The sequence below is a fragment of the Pochonia chlamydosporia genome, chromosome 3 (genome assembly GCF_001653235.2).
Source record: "Pochonia chlamydosporia 170 chromosome 3, whole genome shotgun sequence".
NCBI classification, from domain to species: Eukaryota; Fungi; Ascomycota; class Sordariomycetes; order Hypocreales; family Clavicipitaceae; genus Pochonia; species Pochonia chlamydosporia.
Genome location: NC_035792.1, coordinates 638009 through 659161, shown reverse-complemented (window position 1 = coordinate 659161; position 21153 = coordinate 638009). Strand labels below are relative to the sequence as shown.

The following is a 21153-nucleotide window of genomic DNA, read 5'->3' as shown; positions in this document are numbered from 1 at the left end:
CTTGGGACGTACATGTACCCCCAACTTTTTTCATTGCAGGACGGAATCGTCAATGCGCCCGGTTGATCTCAACTGTCTGTTGGATGAGATATGATGTGCCTGTGGTCTGTTACTTCGCATGCCTGCCGCTCCCGCTCCTCCATGTTGTCATCATGACTACAGCAGACATTAGTCTGGTTGGCCTGGCCGCTTCCTCTCCAGTTAACCTCTTGGGGGCACGGATCGTGTGTTCAATTTCTGGTTTTGGCCGTAGTCTGGATCTTGCATTCCCTTCACCCACACAGGTTGACACCAGAGCAAGGGACGCGAAACAGCATTTTGTTCCTGCTCCATGTGCTGGCCGTGGATGCGAGCTGTCTGGTGCGATATTGGGACATTAAGGGCAAGGCAGCCGAAGGATTAACCAGACGGATTGACGAATATTGAAGCGTCTGAGGTCGCGCTGTGAGGTGAGAGGGTTCGGCCAACCCGACCTGACCATTCTCTCGCTGTATCTTCCTCCGCCAAGAACAAAGGCAGTTCGCACGGCTTGGTGGAGTAGCGGGAACCGGGGCAAACTGGGGTGGATTCACTCATTCATAAACGAGTAAGGCTGGGATCGTTTGGACGCTGGAAGGACAAGCATTTGCGGATTTTTGGTCCAGTCAATGTCTGTTGGTCCGGTCTTTCATGGAAGTGGAAGCTTCTTTTTCTGGGCTGAAGTTTGGCCTGCTTGGTAGTCTCACCCTCCCATGCCCTTTTCGCACTCCCCTCGATATTCCATTGGCAATCTTGACCGAACCGGACCAGTTGACCAGACCAGACTCCTCCTTTGCAACTTGGGACCTTGCCTTTGACTCTACTCCACTTGCCCTGGTCCATCGTCGCCTCCTTCTCGAGTCTTGTGCCCTCCTTTGACTTTTGTCATCCTGGCCTTCATTCTGCCCTTTTCTTCTTCCCCACGCCCTCTTGGTGCTCATCTTTGCACATCTTCACCTTGTCCACGATTTTCCTTTTCTTTCTTCCCTTCCCATTGTCCCTCTCAACGGCTTGCTTGTAATCTCGACGTCTCTTGTTGTCCTGTTGACTTGCTCTGCAAATCCTCACTCTTTGTTCTCCACTCCTTATTTTGTCTAGCAGCAAGTTACAGGCTCCAACAGAGCAAGCAAGCGAGCGAGCGAACGAAGCAAGACCGCTTCAACAGCGGCACTGGTGTGCAACAGACTGGCCTCGAATCGCCAAACACACACGCTTGACACCTAAGCATATTCCGAATTTTCCTACTTTCGAGCATGAGATACCTTTCCAACCGTGGATTCGCGCCGTTATGATTGACTCAACTCGCCGCGCTGTCGGCTCCCTGGCCTCCCGACGATGCGTCTTCCCCAATAGACGCCTGTTTTTGGCTTTTGCCTCTCGATTCGCCAATAGACGGCTGGTTTTCTCTATTGCTGCCGTGTCAATACTGAGCGCCAAATGGATTCACATATATGCCCATATTACGGCGCTCCCGCCAACAGAAATGGTTCGATGGGGACTGTCTTTTTTCGCACAAGACACAGCTTTATTGCTGATGCTCCGATTGTTACTGGATGCTGAGCTGCCATTGTTTGCGGCTGTAAGCTGTCTGCGTTTTTTGGCCACCAGCCTAGCGTGTGTCATCACCTTTTTCCAGCATGCCCTGGCGGCGATCAATATTTCCTTCTTTGTTGTCGCTGGATCTGAGCTTCACTGGCGAAACATTGGTCTGGCGGGCGACTCATCGTCCTGGTCTGTGCTTCTGACTGGGCTCGTGTCCTGCTCGATTGCGTTTATGGCTATACTTGTGATTGGTTGGGTTCTCCAGGACTTCAGCTTCGTCTTTGCCGGCATGGCTCTCGACATCGTCAAGTTGCCTTTCACATTCTTGTTCAGCAAGATACCCTATTGCAGCCGAAGCCCGACTGCGACGGTGAAATACGACTATATTCCACAAAAGGAAGCAGATCTTGAAGATGGATCGGACGGCGAAGAGGACATCAGCGGTGAAGGAAAACGCAAGAACTCTGCTCCGGCAACGCTCCGCGAGAATAAACTCATGTGGCTGTTTTACACAGTCATTGGCATTCTCTTGATTACACAAGTAGTTTTGTCGATTGTTCGGCCCATCGAAAGCTCGCTCATCTTCATGTCCTGGACTCCAATTTTGCTCCCATTCATCGATTTTGCCCACTCCTCACCCACTCTCGCTAGTCTTCTCCCGTTCTATGGCCATAGTATTGGCTGGGGCTGGGATAATGAGACTGCCTTGGCCGAACCTATCCGCTGGAAATGGCTTCCAAAGATGGAAACCCCCCTTCCCGGATTTGAGGATTGGTACGAGTCGGGCAAGGACCACTACAACTCCGCTCACGACCCTCTCAAGATATCCAACCTGGAAGATGACTTGCTGGCCCCTCTCCGAGGCAAGCTTGGTGGCGTCGACATCCGGCACGTCGTACTAATTAAGCTTGAGAGTACTCGCAAGGATGTTTTCCCCATCAAAAAGGACGGACAGATTTGGAAAAAGCTTGCTGACACCTGGGAAAACGGCACACTACCTGATGAGGTGCAAGAGCGACTTGCCACTCTGACACAGAACGCCAACTTTTTGACTGGTGACTATAATGACGGATTTGAGCATAATGCTACTACACGACGTGGTGGCCTGAACGTAAACAACGACCACACCACTGGTACCTATACTCTCAAGAGTCTTCCAGGAACCATGTGCGGAATCACGCCTCTGGTTGCCGACTTCAACGTCGAGTATGCCAACCATATTTACCAACCATGTCTGCCGCACATCTTCAACGCCTTCAACGCCCTGGACCATTCAAACGACTCCGCGAAAAATACGGACGAATATACCAAATACAAGTGGAGCAACACCTTCATGATGTCGGTTACGAATACCTATGATAAGCAAGATCTTTTGATGCCCAAGCTGGGTTACAAGACGGAGGAACTTGTCCACAAGGAGTACCTGCAGAGCGAGGACGCCAAGTTCGGAAAGAACACCATGCCAGAAATCAATTATTATGGCATGGCCGAGTCAGCTGTCGAGCAATACATTCGGGATGCCTTCAAGACCGCAAACGAAAAGAACGAGCGACTGTTTCTGTCACACCTAACCAGCACTGCTCACCACCCGTTCAAGATGCCCGACGAAGAAAAGTATGTTCCCCTTGCTCCCGAGGGAAAACTCGAGGATCTTTCCCACTATGTGAACACGATTGGATTCGTCGACCGCTGGCTTGGAAAGATTTTGCAGATTATTGAGGAAGAGGGCTCAACAAACAACACTTTGGTCGTCATGGTAGGCGACCACGGCCTGTCTGTTCCCGAAACAGGAGCTGTCACACCTTACTATCAGCCCAATGTCGGTAACTTCCACGTCCCTCTGGTCATGTCGCACCCGAATCTTCCTCCTATCGACATCAACACTCCTGTGAACTCGATCGCTATCCTACCCACAATTTTGGACTTGCTCATCGAGACTGGTTCGTTGTCCCACTCTGAGCGACAAGCAGCCCAGGATTTGGTTCGCAATTATGAGGGCCAGTCTCTTATTCGACCGCTTCAAACTTCGTCCAAGCACACTGGCCAGGCTGACTGGCAGTTCACCGTTATGAACACTGGCCGTGCGCAGATTGCGACCCGAAGTGCACGAGATCCCAAGTGGCGCCTGGTTGTTCCAGTGATTAAGGATATTGAGTGGCGATTCACGAATCTCGAAAAGGACCCTTATGAGAAGAATGGTGTTCTATCATTTGACTTTGTTACTTTCCTACACAGCGTAGAGAAGAAGTACGGAGCAGATGCGGCTAAGTGGGCTGAAGAAGCCGCATTCATGACGAGGTGGTGGGTTGATGAAAATGCAAAGCGATGGCGTTATACCCCGTGATTATATCAAAGCACAGCTCGGAAATGGCTGCAAAAGTCCATTTCTCATATCCTAGCTACTCACTACATTAATATTTTCTTACGTTGGCAGGAGGGTCATAAGCATCGGAGAGGGTTGCAATTGATTCTTGGCTACCTATTACACTGCATCTACTGGTTAATTGGCTTTCTCCCCCTCTTTTTTTTTTTGTGTGTTTTTGCAAAGATTTTTGGCCTTGTTTAAATCAGGCACAGCTTTTACTTGTGTGTTTTGCTGTAAGACATTTGTTTATTTGTTCAGGGAATTACAGGTATTGGCGGAAACCGGGGTTTCATACAATTTTACTGTACCATAGCGAATATGGAGGAGTCGGGGTCAATTCATACAGAGTAAGAGATTCACATCTCTTACATTCAGCGATCATTTCTCATTGCAATTCATTGTCGTGTGGTTGTGCCCGGAATAGTAAACGTGGAAACTCTATTATGCGGATATAAGCTTTGGTCAGGTCATGTCTTAGATTGTGAGGCATACCACCCGATTGGGACACCAACGTTGACAATCAAAGTCAAAACCGCATGCAGATGCAACGGCGTGCTCACATTGAAACACGCTCCGTTTCCCCCTACCGGGTCGTACTGTTAGACTCATACTCAGTCGAACGATCAACATGCACTGCCCGGTTTGTTAGTCGTTACAATATTCTGTGGAGAACTCGTCATCATGGACTTGACAGAATGCTGGAACTTGCCAGGGAACAGAAGCTGTGACCTGTGGAGCACAGTGTATTTCAACTACGGGCTAAAGGTGTCTGTGTAGTAAGTGTCGATCCATATGGCATTTTCGCGTGTTGGCCCGCGCTAGAAATAGGCAACACTTGATCAGTGCGTGGTCAGAGTGTAACGTCATTGCGTGGAGGTGAGACGTGACAGGGCTGAACCAACGTTGGTTTGTTGTCGGCGGGCTGTGTAAGACAGTGGTGTTGCTTGGCGTGGCTTTGCTGGTTGGTTTGTTGGTTTGTGTTACCCGGTTGCTGGGCTGTAATTGGGTTCTGGGATGTAATTAGGTAGGATGATGGATTATGATTCTATGCTTGTGAGGAGGAATGTCTTGCAGGGGAAGTCGATGAAGTATTGGGGTTGGTGAATTATCAGTGTCGTGTGGGCTAGAAAGTTGTAGATGAATTCATGTTGGGCCGTGAAGAGGCTTGGTTTTTTTGTTGGTTGGCGTTATTAACTTGATGGATGAAACTATTGGTCATTTTCACGGGTTGCTGAACAACTAGCACGTGAATTGGACCATATATGTTTATATTTGCGGTTGTTTACTCTGTAGCCAGCTTGGCGGCTCCTGTGTTGCACAGATAGATGATCTTTTTGAAAGCTGCGTGCCAATTGCCAACACAAGAAAGCCCCAACAAATGGACTGTTTCTGGAAATTGCAGAATCATGTAAGTCTTGGTTTTTATTGGCATATATTGCAGCAGAGTAAACATCCTTTCCCTCAGTTCAGTACGGGGGGACGGCGAGTTTATTGCTTAGTGCTCAAGAATATCAGAGGATGCTTGCTAGTTACTTATTAGTATTTTATTTCCCTATAAAAACAGCAGCCAAAGTTATCAAACACAATTCACCATCGTCCAGAGCTTGACTAGAAAGAGTGTTACAAGCGCCCCCGAAATGAAATTTCCATTGCTCTCAACGGCAGATAGAGAACCACAGCACTCGCAGTTCCGAGCTCCCATGCCAAATCCCCTACAACCTTTGCAATAGGACCTGAATACCATACCGTATCCATTGACGGAACGATCAACGCCCACGGGACCAATGTTGAGATGAGTGCAGGTATTCCAGTAGGTAGAGCTTTGGGATTGTTCCAAATAGTCGGGTTCATACTAGTGGGATATGCTTTTCGAAACACCAGATACTCAACGAGGAAACAACCGACAATGGGACCAGTCATGTAGCCAGCGATACTGACCAGCGTGCTGAGCGACGGGAGAAACGAGCTGGAGGCAGCGATCCCAATGCCCGTCATAGCTCCAGCCGTTGCTATCAAGACCAGCACTCGCGGTACCCGATGAAGACGTGGAATAATTGACGCCAGGTACAATGAGATGCTGTACATATCCCGAGCCGATGTTGTGACAATTGAGAACCCTAGAATGACCAAACAAAACCGACCGAAACCACCAACTCGAGATGTCAAAATCTCACCGAGGACGCCGCCAAAACTCCCCTGTTGATATGCAACAGTCCAGGAAGGAATAGCCGGTATGGCACCGCCAATGGCAGCTCCCAAGATCATGAGCAGCGAGAACGGCACATACAAGCCCATAAGACAGTAAAGTGCAAGTCGAAGCCTGGGCGCCTTTGGAGGCATGTAGCATGCGTAATCCCCCACAAGAACTCCCCAAGTGATCATGTTTGATGCGCAGATTGAGATCGTGGCAAGAAAGGGCCTTGCCCCGGTGACGGCTGCGGGAGCTTGATGCTTTAAGTGCGGTCCCGCGCAACAGACAAGAACAATTAGGACGATGATATTGGGTATCCAGATATATTGGCAGACGAAGTGGAGGCAGCCGTAGCCGATGAAGCCGATAATGAAGGCGCCGATGAAGATTATACCTACGGCACCTTCGATGGGGAGTGTGCCTGGGCGGACTGCCCAGAGACATTCGGCTCCTCCGACTGAAGCGAGGATGCCGAATATGCCTGTCATTATGATGATTATGACGGAGACGAGAGCGATGGGATATCTCCTGCAAGGTATTTGTTAGTATACAGTACGTATGATCTGCAGTGTCTGAACTTACCCAAAGGCGTATCGTAGTTGCACTGATTGTCGCATGCCAAGTTGAGGAGCAAGCGTGAGGATGTAGAGGGTGGGACATATCAGAATCAGCTGCATCGTAGGAATCATAATGGCAGCATCGCGGAACGATAGGCCAAAAACAAGCGTTGGTGTAGTCCCAATCAGGCTTGTCAGCAATCAATATTGATTGATAAGGGCAGCATTGATATTGATAACGAAGATTTACCCAATATTGATATTGATATTGATAATTATTGATAATTAGCCAGTGATTTTCGCCTCCATCACGATACAGTTGCAGCTGTCCAGGTATTCATTACTGTGACGAGTTGTCACCGCCGACGATGTCAATTTCATTGCCGCCAGTCTCTGAAAGGCTAATAACTTCATCATCTTCGCCAGTTAGTACATGCAGAACTCGAATAAGATCATTCTTATTCCAATTCCCTAAAAGCTCTGTCATCTCCACAATCCAAGCGCCTAGCCTTGCCCTATCCCAAGAGATTGTACGTCTAACACCTGAAAAGACACGTTCTGCCTCGTCTGACATTGGCGGGATAGAGAGAATGTCAATAGCCATTTTGTGGAGACGAGGGTACTCCAATCTCTGTTCTTCTTTACACCACCATTGTAAAGGGGAGCAGGTAATCTTATGTGGCGACGATGTAACGAACTTCTCAAATTCATCCTCACCGTCATCCTCAGTAACATCAAGCTCTTGCGCAAGCTTGTCAAACTCTGAGAGCTCATGGCTGTCGTTCGCCCCCCGGTTTGCATTTGTCTTGAAGTGGCAGATCTTTGTACTTTGCCCAGACCTCCCTCGCTGCTCTGAGGGCTGGCCCACACCAAGATGGATCCCAATGAAGGTCAATATACTTTTTTCGGCGCATAGGGTGGAGGAGGAGAGCAGTAGTGTAGGCGGGAGCTTCGTCAGAACATTTGTAATACTTGTCAAGTACGTACCAGCCCATATTGATGGAGTTGACTATATGGGAGTTATGGGCGTACTTGGCCTGTATTATCTATTAGCAACATACTAATGAGTTAATACTTGTTACAGCGTACCTTCGCTTGCTCGTAATGCTTAAACAGTACATCCATCGTCCAGAGTGCCTGATCAAGAGATGACCATTTTGACTCTTGAATAAGCGTCGCTTGAGAGAAGGGCTGTAAGAACTCCAGAGTAATTTTAAGAGTCTCCCAATCTTGAGGCGAGAGAACTGCTGGTCCAAGTTCTTTATGATGGTTTTGACAGAAGATCATCAACTTTGCTTGCTTCTCAACCGCTGTTTTAATGAGATTAAACCATGAATTCCATCGGGTGACATTATCAATGCCTAACGTTTTGCCGGCTAAGGTCTCCCATTCATCTGAAAGGATCGATGAGGAGCGAATGAAGACGGCGATAGTATGGAGATTACTGAGTGCACTGATTGACTGCCATCCAGCCTCATCACCCAGTCGTTTCTTCTTGCCTTTCTTACCTTGCTTTTCTCGAAGTTGTTCTTGTAATGCCTCTACAATGGTGAGGTCTGCCTCTTCCTTTGCAGCCTCGATAGCAGCTTCGAGTGCTTCGACAGTGCTTGCAAAAAGAAAGGCTTCAAGAGAGAGATTGATGATGTGACCACAACAACGAATACGGCGCTTCTTCCCATCAAATTCAATTCCCAGTTTGATAAGCTCTCTTCCAATGGCCGCAACACAAGTGTCATTACTTGAAGCATTATCCCCAACAATATATCCAGTATTTTCGGCAATCTCATAAGCTTTGATCGCATCAAGAATGTGGGCTGCCATTGTCTCACCACTATGTGAAAAGCGCCACTGTAGAAGTGCCAACAGCGCCTTTCGAAGAACGTACTCATTATCAACGAATTGTGCGCAAATGCCGAGGAATGATTTGCGGTTTGGTGATTTCCAGAGATCGATACTATAGTGAATTTGAGACCTAGCATTTTGGAGCCGGCTCTTGACGGTTCCATAATGCTTGCGGAAGCTGCGCTCAATATGGATTGGGATGCTTGAATGTGATTCGACAAGGAGGCTTTCGACTTCTGGGTTAATAGACATGAGGAGTGCTTGATATTCAGCCCATTCAACACAATTAAAGGCCATCCGGCGGCGAGTAATGAGCTGGATCTGTGCTTCATAAAAAGCGTCCCTGTCAATAGCGTTGCGGAGCTTCTCTCTCAACTCGAAACTGTCCCTTTCCGCTAGCTTCTGTGTAGCATTTTGAAACGAGATATCGAGGGCTAATTGGCGTGGTTTCTTGCCCTTTGGCTCTGCAACCTCAATGTATATTTGATGCTTGTTCGCAAGATGGCCACGTGCATTTGTCGTAATCGCAGTAGACCACCTTCCATTGCAAATTTTGCAGTACATTAATGACTGTCCATCCTTTCCTCTCTTGTCTTCGTCCTCTTGTGGCTTTCGAAAGTGGTCCCAGACGTCCTCAGCACGTCTTTTTCTTTGTTTTAAGATGATGTCTTCTCGAGCACGGTCAGGTTTGGGAGGACGGCTGTTGAGGAAGGAGAATGCATTAGGAGTTAAGTGTCTGTGGAGTGGAGGGCGTGGAGGAAGAGGGGCTTCTTATAGACCGATTGGAGAAATTTCCAGAAGCCATAGCAAAAGCTTGAAGTAATTATGGTGATTGAGGAACACGATAGGAGACTAAAGGCAGAACTTCAGACGCGCCAGGAAAGACGCGAAAAACGCGAGTTCGCGGTGTCACATGATATTGATTGATAAGTATTGATTGATAAGAACAACATTGATATTGATAATTTTGAAAATATTGATAGTTATCAATATATTGATTGATAAGCTAATATTGCTGACAAGCCTGGTCCCAATGCTGATTCTGTTGCCAAATAGTTAGCATCTTGGTGCAGCGTGATGCAACACATTGACCTACGGTAAAAGCGACATGAATGATCCTCCGAATAGTGTCAAAATATTGTAATACTTTGTATGTGTGCGCTGTTCGACCGGAACAGGTTCCAGGCTTCTCATCTCAACACCCGACAAAACGAGCTTGTTCACGATAGTACCGAACCATGACTTGCGAGGGGGCTCCTCAAAGGGGCCATCTCCCTTGTCTGGGCTTTCGACGTGCACTACCGGCAAGTCAGTTTCACTTGAACGAGCGGTTTTCTCTTCCATTGTAACAGAGTAGATCAATTGAGATCTCGGGAGAGTCAGAACATCCTCTCTCAAGTTTGGCGACGCAATCAATTACTTATCATGTCTGGTGATACAGCTATTGGAAGTAGAATTGGTTGGGGTAGTCATATCGGCGACTTGGGCCTTCGGATCGGATTGGCGTCCGGAGTTTGGAGGTATAATGTGGCGTTAGTTGGTCCACGCTATTGATATGGGCGCAATGAACCACGAGTTGTTATCATCTTGGCTGGGGAGGCTGTTGAGGGGAACTAGAAGCCGAGGAGCAATTGGATTCCAACAGTCTTTAACTATTGCTGAGTTGTTGTGGTTCATGACGAGTACTGGCGCAGAAGTTTTTGTGTTTCGTAGATATTCAGAACTATTACACCCGATCCGGTAATCCGAACCACAGGTTAGCCATGTGGCTTTCACAATGTTCAGGCTGCTTTTCCTTGTGGAAGTATATGCGCTGTTATGTTCTAGTTTCTAATGGTTATCATTGAGTTTTTTTAGTTGTTTTGCGGCTTTGAGTGCTTCAGTATGGTTGCATGGAGGCAATTTACTCCACTGTAGACATTATTGAGGGCGATAGCTGTTTTCTCTCCATGAAGTCTATGTTCAACGACCAGTCTAGGAAAATCTTTTGGGTAACTCCATGTACTTTGGCCTGCCTCTATGCTGAAATCGATCTATTACTCATAATGCGTTCACTATTGCGTGTTGAGAAAGTCCTTGGGCAATGACTCCTGAGTGTCGGACACCAGATCGGACGATTGACAGTTTACAGCCCCAAATAGATTGAAACTGGAAACAAAAATAATAGGCTACCCTCAGATTATCTCACGGCCAAGCTAAATTTGGCATCCGCTTTCGATATTAAGTCGAATCCTCCCATGTTTGTTTGCAAACGGAGAGTTGATGGTTATAACCGTGAACAACAATAGCCAAAAATGTTGAGAGTGCAAACCGCTTTTAAATACAGCAATGAAAATTTATACGCAATATACTTCTTATTTTAGTTCTTACCAGCTATTGATAGCTTAGTACCTCATCACACAGTTCAGCTTCTTCCTTGTCCTGATCATCTGGCAGTCGTTGCCGCTGACGCAAGTTTCAAGTGTCGCGATCCCGTTGTGCGCCAAGAAAGTTGATCCTTGCGTATAAACTCAATGGCCACTAATCCCTTTGAGCCGACGCTGACTTTATTAAGTCTTCAACTTCCCGAGCGACCTGCTCTGGAATCTCCAAACTTGGAAAGTGTGATTCCCCCTTCAAGTCTGTGTATGAGAACCAGCTGTGCTTCTTCGAAAAGTCCTCATGTAAGCGCCGATACTCCGAGTTGTCCAAAGGATGCGAAAATATATGCCTGATTGGGGGAGGATTCTTGATACGCTCCATTCGATCCATTGGACTGCGCCAAGTAGCGTATGCCTCTTCAATGACCTTACACGAGAGAGCCCACATATCGAAGCCGAAACTGCCAAGCGAGTAAAGATGATGATCGTGTACGACTTTGTTGGTGCTGTGAGATAGCCAGTTTTCAAATAATTCCTTGCGGGCGGTAATCCATGTATCCTTGGACTGTATTGCCTGGAGTGATGAAGCGAATTCTGGCGGCGGGTGCGTCATGATTTGATCCAGCATTAACAGAGCTCGCACTCTTTCACGCCCAATTCTGTCCACGATCTCTAGCGCTATCCAGCCACCGTGTGAGTGAGAAATCAGGTAGAAGTCATCAATATCAAGTGTCTTAAGCAGAGCCAGAGTGTCATCTGCTAGTTCTGCGACGCCAAATTCGTGAAATGGCTGCCGAGTAGGGCCATGTAAGCGATAGCAGAAGCGAATTACACGATGCTTTGACGCCAGGAAGGGCAGAAGTTGATCGTACAGGTTGATGTCGTGTGCCCATCCGGTGAGTAGAACAAGCGGAGGGCCGTCATTGAAGCCAGACTGGTCATAAGCGATTTCGACGCCATTGACCGTGGTTGTAAGCAGCATGTTTGTGAGGCTAACTGGAGACTATTGTTGGGGGTGGTTGGGCAGGGCTGATTACGAAAAGAGGCGAGATGAACGGGAAGCAGAGCAGACAAAGACGTCTTACCAGAAATAGGGTGCGATCAGTCTTTTCTCTTGACTGGTTCTTAATTGGAAGACAACAAGACTCAAATAAACCTGTGGAGGACGGACTGGTGTACGCAAGTCGCAAATCGACAGGTTCGCCGACTTACGAACCTGACCAGTATCTTAACGGAACTTTATTGCTGCTGCTAAAGCCGATATTCTTGGCGTATCAGGCGATAATTAGCACTTTATCACACTCCGCGGACGATTAGAGCTATCACTGCCCATTCTGTTATTTCGTGTGGTGGGTCTTGAAGTCGCCGATATACTAAATCCCAACTTCGCCGACTTTCCAAGCCACATTCATGGCTGCCGACTCACGATGAACTAAAGAACACAAGGGGACTCGGTATTAAATTATCTGCCATGAGATTCAGTACATGAGATAAGAATGTTGGCAGTTTCAATAGACCAACATACTCTGTATTCTACGCTATCCCTCCCCCAAATCCAAGCTCTAACAAAACATGCCGTCCCAAGACAAGCCCATTATCATCCTTGGCGCTGGCCTTATTGGCCTCACACTGGCGCAGGGCCTAAAGAAGCATGGTTTCAATTTCAAAGTCTACGACAGAGACAACAGCCTAGATGAAAGACCAGCAGGATGGGGCATCACTGTGCACTGGGCTTTCGCTGCCTTGGAGGCATGCTTGCCGCCTGAGCTTTTTGCACAGATACCCTCTATTCAGGTGAATCCTGGAGCAATTATAGGTACGTGTACTCAAGAAAACGGCGAGAAAACCAGCTAACATGGAATCAGAAAATCCCAGTTTTAAATTTCTGGACTTGGCTACTGGTGAGACGAGAATTAGTGTGCCTTCCGGTCCTCACTTGCGCCTGAACCGAAAGCTACTTCGCCAATTGCTCAGCACAGATATAGAAGTCAACTGGGGATCGCGATGTACCGGGTTTCAAATTCACGACGATGGTGTTACGGTGGAGTTTGCCGATGGCTCGCGGGTTGAAGGATCCATGCTTCTGGGAGTGGAGGGCAAGAACAGCCTCACCAGACGAACACTGCTTGGCGAGGGCAATACACAGCTTAATGAGCTCCCTGTTGCTTTCACCGGAATGACGTTGCGTCTGCCGCAGGCAAAGATGCAACCGTTCATTGACATCGATCCTGTTCTTTGGCAGGGCACGCACCCGGGATCTGGATACTATGTCTTCTTTTCAATGCTTTCTACCCCTGAATCTAATGGCAGTGTTGAAACTGGTGATGAGTATTACGAGGGTCAGTTTAACATGAGCTGGTTGATTGAACGAAACGGTCCACTGCCGAAACCTGAAGACCAGATAGCGCGGGTGAAAGCTGCGGTGCAGGCCGACAGCGGATTCTTCCCAATGCTCAAGGAGGCTATTCTGGGAATTCCAGATGATTCTAAAATGCTAAATCTGAAGCTTGAGGATTGGCCGTCCAAGTCGTGGCCCTCTCTTGGCGGTCGAGTCGCCTTGGTCGGGGATGCCGCTCATACAATGACTATGTGTAAGGATTCGTTTGCATTGATTCTAAAGTTTCTCTCGGCTAACTCTTATTACGCACAGATCGAGGTGAAGCAGCCAATCATGGCATTTACGATGCAGCCGGGCTGATATACCAACTTATTCAGTGGAGGGACATTGGCAAACCTTTAGAGCAGGCCATGAAAGATTATCAACATGAGGTTGTTACTCGCACGTACGAAGCAGTCTTTTTGAGTCGCTCCGCATGCTTGGAGTGCCATGATATCGATACCCTCAGTGCTAGCAGCGCAATTTTTCAGGTATCTGGGTTCAATGCCAATGTCAGAGAGGACAGACCTGCATTTGTCTTGGAGTCTCGGAAAGTGGATAGCGGTATGGTCAACCACGGGCTTAGTGTGACAGCATAGACCATGTTTTCGTGGTCCGTCTGAAATTGCGACTAAAATTCCTTGGTGTTTTTGTTTTCTGGAATGAAGTCTTCTTCTTGATTTGCCTCTTGCTTTGCCGAAGCTGCAAGTCATGGCCACGACCTATTATCCCGTGTTGGCCACGTGCTGTTCACATTAAGTATCCTTCCCAATGGGGAAGTTTGTTCTGGAACATGGCAACAAGACAGTGGTTGGGTTACATCTTGGCTGCCCAACAGCCGAAATTAGGATCAGCCTTGGCATTATCGGCCGATGTTAGACGCGTCTCATGTTAATAAACCAGTAACTGGTCTAGTTGCATAGTATGCGATGTAGTTGCGTCGGGAAATGGATGAAATTCGCAATTTCATCATGTATTACTGTACTGTTGATAATGTCGGTTTGATCTGCGACAGTATTCGCGCCCTGACCAGCTTTCGAGGCAGAGCATAGCCTGTTTCTGCACTCTGGTATATGTATTGCCTAGACCTCGGAAATGTCTTCAAGGCAAGGGCCTCTGTTGGCAACAAGCATGATATGATATCCTATGTTCCTCATGCCAAGAGCAGTCGCTCATGCCCTTCAACTTCCCCCTATCGTATCCTAGCCTGTCGGTACTATTGTTTCACCATTGTAATACTGGCTGAAATATCAGGACAAATTTGACTAGACTTCTCCGTGTGGTCTGTGATATCTCGTGTAATTGTATTGGGTTATGATTGTCCCTCATACCCTGGCTCCTCGCTCGACTCACCACGTGGCGTGCTTAGACCATTCTATAATGTTGCTATCTGATCAGTCATATAAAGCACGGGGCATTATCTACTATCAATATTTTCTCCTGGTGAAAGGGATCAGGAACTTTTCGAAATTTTGAATAAAATGTCGGCAAACTCCCTTCGGCCGATTCGGCCTTATTTCGCAAGACTTTGTTTGGTCAACTTTACTCGGCGACTCGTGTCACATCGGGATTTTCGGAACCCATAACATCCTGCTTCCCCAGACTCCCCACAACTTTTATCGGCGAATGGAAATTGACATTGAATGCTAATGCTGGTGGTATATATCCGCTAGCTAGCGCCACCGCCGGTCTTCCTTGCGTTTCCGCAGCCATTTGCCGCTGTTCAGAACCATCTACTGACAATGGACGACGGAGAGTACGAGGTGAATTTGGGCGGAGGATTCATCAAGGGAATTCGGGAGGGAAACATCTTTCACGCAAGAGGTATCAAATACGCGATTGGAAATCGATTTGAGAAACCAGCACTTCTTGAGAAATGGGAAGCGACCCTTGATGGCACCAAGCCAGCCTCAGTGTGCCCGCAGCTCCCATCGCGGCTGAACTTCGTCACAGGGGATATCATCAAAGGCTATCCTATGAGCGAGGATTGTCTTCATCTTTCAATATGCGCTCCATTCAATGCAATCGAAACGGGGGCCCGGCTACCGGTAATGGTCTTTCTCCATGGCGGCGCGTATCTCTCCGGAGGTGGTGATCTCGACTGCTACAATCCACGAGCCCTTGCCAACAGGGGAATCGTTAGCATCGTCGTCACATACCGACTGGGCATCTTTGGCTTCTGCCCGATACAAGATCTGTGTCCACCGAACCTGGGCCTCCTGGACCAGATAACGGCTTTGAAATGGGTGCAACGGAACATATCTCACCTTGGAGGCGACCCGAAGCGAGTCACCATCATCGGCCAGTCGGTCGGTGCATACAGCATATTTTGCATGATGTCCTGCGGCTTCGCGGGAAATCTTTTCCAGCGTGCGATCCTGCATAGCGCATGCTTTGGCTGGCCAACGGTGCCGGACGAAAAGTCGGATATTCTAGCTCAGACGGCGGGCTCATTGTTAGCAGGCCGCGGCCACTCGGCGTCGATGGAAGACTTGCTAGAGGTTCAAGGCAAAGTCATGATGGATGGGAAGCGTTTGGACGTGCCGTTTGCTTGCTGGCCACGGTTTGGTCAAGATCCTCTCCCGGAGTTGCGCGAAGTAGAAGAAAAACTCTGCCAAGCCGCCTCCAAATGTCCCATATTGATCGGCTGGGTGAAGGACGAGGGCGCAGCCTTTGCGCCCATGGCATCTTCGTATTCCTACTGGTCACGGTTGCCGCTCTTTGGGCCATTATTCGCCTCTGCCATGATTTGGTGGTCGGGTGGGCAAGAGTTCATCTGGCCCTCCCGGGAGTTTCACCAGAAGTATATCCAAAACGGGGGGCTTTCGTCGACTTTTGTGTTTCAATGGCACCCTCGTGGTAGTGGGCGGCGTGCTGTACACTGTATCGATGTCCCTTTTATTCTTGGATCATGGGAGTCTTGGAAGGACGCTCCCATGCTTAAAGGAGAGGGATCTCAAGAGACGATTCAGCGTGTTGGGGACCAGGTCAAGGACTTGTGGGCTGCTTTTATACGTGGCGAGGTAACTCCATTCAGGGAACATTTTAACATAGATGGCGACCGACTTCGTGTTTAGATAGTAAACAAACATTTGCGAGAGTGGAACGAGAGCAAGGCGAACGGCTTGGAAGACGACGCTGGGGATCCTTGGTTCGAAATAATGAAATACCTAATCACATATTGAACCCTTCGGAAACTAGAAGACTCTACTTTGACACCACTCTGGAATTTTGTTATCACTGATCCCTGTAGTTCAACTCCTGGGGAAAGTTTAGCCAACAACCTAGTGACCATCCCCGCCGCCACCCCCTCATCCGCGGTTATGAACTTGGGTTATCCGGCCTGGACAGATTAGATAATGAGGCCAGGAGATACAACAGTTTATCTTCTTGTTAGGAGAGCTTGTCTTGTGAACTTGGCATCAACAATGAGCGCCGAGCTGTCTCTGTACCGCAACGCTCAACTCACTACACCATCCATCGCGCATGTCAGGTCTAACGACGATCACTAACATCAACGTTAAGCATGCACTAAGCGGGAACGTAAAGGCATCCACTATTGATGTTAACCGTTGAGCCATCTAGTTGACATTGAAAACGAGAGAACATGCAAAACACCGCGAGGGCGAGGGTTGCCTGCAAACTCTGCAACTCACGGCGCGTCCGCTGCGATCGACCCGGGAACGCCGATGCATGCACCAATTGTCAACTAGCAAATGCGTCCTGCGAATTGATCGTTTCGAAACGTGGCAAGTAAGTCGCTTCTCATCACATATTCTTGACTTACTGAAAAGCTCATCTGAACTGGTACTCGTCAGGCATAAGCGACAGTATAATGGTCGAAAGCTGGAAAATCGTGTTCCTCCGCCTCCGCCAGTTGTAGCACTAGATACGCCGAGTGAGGCATCATCGTTTCAAGAACAGACAAATCACCATCCACAAAACAATGTACCGCAATTTCATCGAAATGTCAGCCCATCCTTATCAGAAATTGCAGTGCAAAAGGATCCCGTTGGCGCTGGCGAAAAGGTCATCTACATGGGTGATTCAGCCAACTTCAAGTACTGCGTAAGTGAGCTTGGAAACCCGTTCAAGGCATCCGCACAACCGGCCTTCTTTGGCGATAAACTGCAACAAGCCGTCATGGACCATGTAGGCCATGATGCGCAGAAAGCACTACGGGCTATGCGTTCTGATGAAGACGAATGGTTGAGGAAGCAAGGCGTTTTCGATTATCCCGAGAAGGACATCCGAGATAAACTGATTCATAGCTTTTTCGACATCTCTCACCCTGCGTGTCCGATTTTTGACCGACAACACTTCATGAAGTTACACGTAACTGGTCGTTTGTCGCCGCTTATTTTGAATGCGGTGTTATTCATGGCCGTTTTACATTGCCCGGCATCAGTGCTGCGGTCAATGGGCTTTGAGTCTAGATATATTGCGAGTTTGACGTTTCACCGACGGGCAAAGGCTCTTTATGACGCGGGATATGAACCGGATGGCACTGCTACTGTTCAGGCTCTGATTCTGATGTCAAACTGGAGTGGTGGGCCGATGGAACAAAAAGATACGTGGCACTGGCTTGGTGTTGCGTCGGCCATGGCACAATCGTTGGGGATGCACCGGACGTAAGTTGTATCTATTCGTATTGCTTGTTATTCTGCTGATCACATGGCTAGACGGTCGTATTCCTACTTGACGTGGTCACAGCAGACGATTTGGCGTCGGACTTGGTGGGTTCTATTTGTAAGTGTGATGCTGGCATTTCAAAATCCCCTCAGCTTGTGCCACAGGTCAGAATCTGTATGATCTATTAATTGTGTGTGATCTTCTGACATTTGTTAGATAAATGACGTTCATCACGCAGCGGTTTATGGCCGTCCTCCACACATCAACCCTAGTTTCTGCGATATTCGTCCCCTGACAGACGAAGATTTCCAAGACTACGACTCAGCAACAATAAACGGTGCCCGAGATGAGAGTAAACTCTATCTCATTCATTTTGCTGAACTAGCTTCCCGAGGTTTGTGGACAAGCAGGCCATTTCTGCGTCGGCCATGTTACTGACTCGTCCTTATAGCGGCTACTTGCATCACTACCAAGTATTCACCAGCCACGGAAGTCAGTCTGGCACAGAGGCGTCATGAGGAACTGGTAGACTTTGGAAGTCAACTCCCGCCAGAGTTCTCCAGTGTGCCGTCCAGCATCACATTGAAACATGGCTTCTGGCCAGCCTTGATACACTTGTATCACTTGTATGACCTCCTCTTCATCACCACTTCGAGACTAGTAATTGACAAACCCAAATAGGGACTACCAAATAGTCTTTTACCGACTGCTATGTGATCGTCCGGAGAACGATGTTCTATTTTCGTTGGCAAGTAAAGCCATGCGACTGCTGGAGGACGTCCTTGCGTCAGGATTGCTATACAGAGCGCCCATCCACATGTATGTTACTACTGAGATCCGCGAAACAGCATCATAGCTAATGTGCCTAGTTTCCCTTCCATATTTGCTTCAACACTTATTCACATAATTCAGATGCGCAAAGGCGATGACTGCACAAAGGTTCTATGCGAGCACCGAGTACGACTAGCCATGCATATATTGGAGGGTTTTCAAGACTCCTGGCCTCTCGTCGTTTGCACACGCCACCTGCTAGACTCCCTCCTCAACAGTATATCCGGTGATGTCTCCAGAGAGACAGACAAAGCGCATACACCGCCACCCATAACTCACGCAGAACCTGGAAGGTCTGCAATGGCACAGTATAATAGTGCGAGTGCTGTTGGCGAAGGCATGACAACACACGCCGATAACGCGTCTTATCTTTCTGCTGAGGAACATCTGGAGCCGCACCCCTTTGTGAGCGGCTTTCATACACCTGTGATGCCTCTGTTCTCTTTTGGCAATATAGCTGAGGAAATGGGCATTGACGCGGACGCTTGGCTCTTGGATATTAGTAATAATTGTTTGTAAGTGACCCTTTGCCATTGAGAATGGCTGGGGAATGTAGCAGCGCTTGGGAGCCTTTTATTAGCTATGGTTTCTGTATAGTATTTAAATACCCCGTCGTGATCTTGAACTATTAGCCCCTTTCTCATTTGCTATGTGATTGAGCTGTACCTAAGCCAGACAACTGGCCGGTGCGTATTATGTTGTGTCCAAGATTTTTTCATCACTCCCGCGCCTGCGAAACTGGGTCTGATAGACATTCTCCATTACCAAAACCATTCTTAGACTGCGCCATCTGCGGGTTCGTACCGTGTACCTGGTCTTCTAGACTGAAAACTTGGATTCCGAGTCTGAAACAAAGTTAGCAACGACCCTCAGTGTAAAATCGAGCAGGCATAGTATCTTACTTGTGCGCGTCAATGTCGGATTCCCGGTCAATTCCACCTCCGAATTCTGGTCATTATGCTTATATTCAGACACCTTTGTAGGAACCCTGCTCTGACTTCTAACATAGCCACCGTAAGAAGCGCTCTGCTTTGTCGTCCCAGAGCCAAGATACTGTGGGAACAAGCGCAACAAGATCAAGCGCATGGCAGGAAGGCAAGTGCACATCATTCCAACGTTAACTTCAATAGTGGACCAGTATGCCACTGGCCATAGATACCACGTTGGGTTCGTTGAGTTTCCGAAATAGATGAGCGATTGCAGTCTCAGCACGGAGACAATCGTCACACTACCCATGTTAACTAGGATTCACTGTAACGGATAGACTGAAACTTACAATGTGCCGATCAAAAACATGATGGTTACACCTATTTTCTTGTTCCAATGCAGCTTGAGCTTTCGAATCTGATTCAAGGGTAGAGCAATCATCCACACATCAACGGCAATGCTGATTGCAGCGTTAACCCAACCGAATGCGTTAATATTGACGCAGTGACCAGGCGTTGTTCCAAAGTATTGCGTCCAGTAATAACTAATCGGGGTGCATTGGAAGATTGCAGTGAGAACAAAAGCCACGCCGTAGATGACATTAAAAATGGCAGTTCCCCAGAGAAGGCGACGAATTCCTTTGCCAGGAAAGATGTTAAGATAGAAAAGTGTCAGGCTCAGTTTGATGAGGCACACCTCTGCGAAATAGAGGATTTCCATAATGTAAAAGTACATGACGAATGTCGTGAGTGTTTCCGGAGAGATTGTCCAGACATCCTTGCCGAGTCCATGAGCTGAGAGACCCTCGACGTTAAGTACGGTTCCGACTATTCGTACCGCCACTGTGCCCAGTATGACTTTATCGTCGAGTGCTAACGACTGCGCCGCGCTAAAGAACTGTTTGAAGATGATGCGAGCAAGGACCATGACAGTTGTTGTCGTGCCCAACGTTATGGAGAGTGTGCTGTATATGGCGGTCTTGTCTCTGACGGGCGCATGGCATGCAGCCAATGTAGTGTTTTTGGTTGCTGCGGTATGTAGTTAGTTCGTATTTCGCAATGTAATTATTATCCCTGAAATTGCAGAGCACTTACAAAGTGCATCTTTGAGAGAGCAAGCTGCTTGAATGCATTTAGCACTAGACGCTTGTATTTCCTCGCTGGCACATATGCAGGCTGCATCGATAGGAGAGCAAGTCGAGTTCAAAACAGCTGATGTTAAACAAGTAGCCTGTGTATTGTTAGTTGCCCAGTTATAGATATATAAATCACCAGTTGCATGCTGCTTCTCATAGCGGAAACCAACGCGTCTACTTACAGAACAAGGTGGTAGCCTTTGTAAAACTGATGATGGGGATTCGAAGGCGTCTCTGTTGACGATTTGGCTCCCGTAACATCCAAATGGTAGCACTGCTACTAGCCACCTAGTGAGACGCATCTTGTCGGTTCGAAATCAAGCAAGGTAAAACAATCAAAGCAGCATCAGTACTAGCAAGCAAGTCGAACGAAGAA

At 48.0% G+C, this 21153-nt stretch overlaps 7 protein-coding genes across 7 annotated transcripts; 4 read left to right on the top strand and 3 right to left on the bottom strand.

Annotated features, from left to right (window-relative positions):
* Nucleotides 1–1306: 1306 nt before the first annotated feature.
* Nucleotides 1307–3904, top strand: VFPPC_13573 (sulfatase domain-containing protein; the record flags this gene model as incomplete). Its single annotated transcript, XM_018291348.1, has 1 exon — nt 1307–3904. The coding sequence occupies one exon, from the start codon at nt 1307–1309 to the stop codon at nt 3902–3904; it is 2598 nt and encodes an 865-aa protein (XP_018144608.1).
* Nucleotides 3905–5545: 1641 nt separating this feature from the next.
* VFPPC_15727 (ribonuclease H-like protein) lies at nt 5546–9859 on the bottom strand (the record flags this gene model as incomplete). Its single annotated transcript, XM_018293480.1, has 6 exons — nt 5546–6644; nt 6699–6863; nt 7018–7572; nt 7661–7710; nt 7763–9215; nt 9612–9859. 6 exons carry the CDS (start codon nt 9857–9859, stop codon nt 5546–5548), a joined length of 3570 nt encoding a protein of 1189 aa, XP_018144607.1.
* A 1176-nt stretch (nt 9860–11035) lies between these two features.
* On the bottom strand, nt 11036–11857 carry VFPPC_04105 (Dioxygenase; the record flags this gene model as incomplete). Its single annotated transcript, XM_018283512.1, has 1 exon — nt 11036–11857. One exon carries the CDS (start codon nt 11855–11857, stop codon nt 11036–11038), a length of 822 nt encoding a protein of 273 aa, XP_018144606.1.
* A 590-nt stretch (nt 11858–12447) lies between these two features.
* VFPPC_15726 (FAD binding domain-containing protein) lies at nt 12448–13851 on the top strand (the record flags this gene model as incomplete). The annotated part of the gene is made up of 3 exons (XM_018293479.1): nt 12448–12691; nt 12741–13466; nt 13526–13851. 3 exons carry the CDS (start codon nt 12448–12450, stop codon nt 13849–13851), a joined length of 1296 nt encoding a protein of 431 aa, XP_018144605.1.
* Nucleotides 13852–14994: 1143 nt separating this feature from the next.
* On the top strand, nt 14995–16329 carry VFPPC_04104 (para-nitrobenzyl esterase; the record flags this gene model as incomplete). The annotated part of the gene is made up of 1 exon (XM_018283511.1): nt 14995–16329. One exon carries the CDS (start codon nt 14995–14997, stop codon nt 16327–16329), a length of 1335 nt encoding a protein of 444 aa, XP_018144604.1.
* A 530-nt stretch (nt 16330–16859) lies between these two features.
* VFPPC_04103 (transcription factor) lies at nt 16860–19234 on the top strand (the record flags this gene model as incomplete). Its single annotated transcript, XM_018283510.1, has 7 exons — nt 16860–17005; nt 17071–17883; nt 17935–18001; nt 18101–18278; nt 18336–18510; nt 18566–18703; nt 18754–19234. The coding sequence occupies 7 exons, from the start codon at nt 16860–16862 to the stop codon at nt 19232–19234; spliced, it is 1998 nt and encodes a 665-aa protein (XP_018144603.1).
* A 300-nt stretch (nt 19235–19534) lies between these two features.
* On the bottom strand, nt 19535–21079 carry VFPPC_04102 (hypothetical protein; the record flags this gene model as incomplete). Its single annotated transcript, XM_018283509.1, has 5 exons — nt 19535–19560; nt 19618–19943; nt 19992–20670; nt 20737–20872; nt 20960–21079. The coding sequence occupies 5 exons, from the start codon at nt 21077–21079 to the stop codon at nt 19535–19537; spliced, it is 1287 nt and encodes a 428-aa protein (XP_018144602.1).
* Nucleotides 21080–21153: the final 74 nt, after the last annotated feature.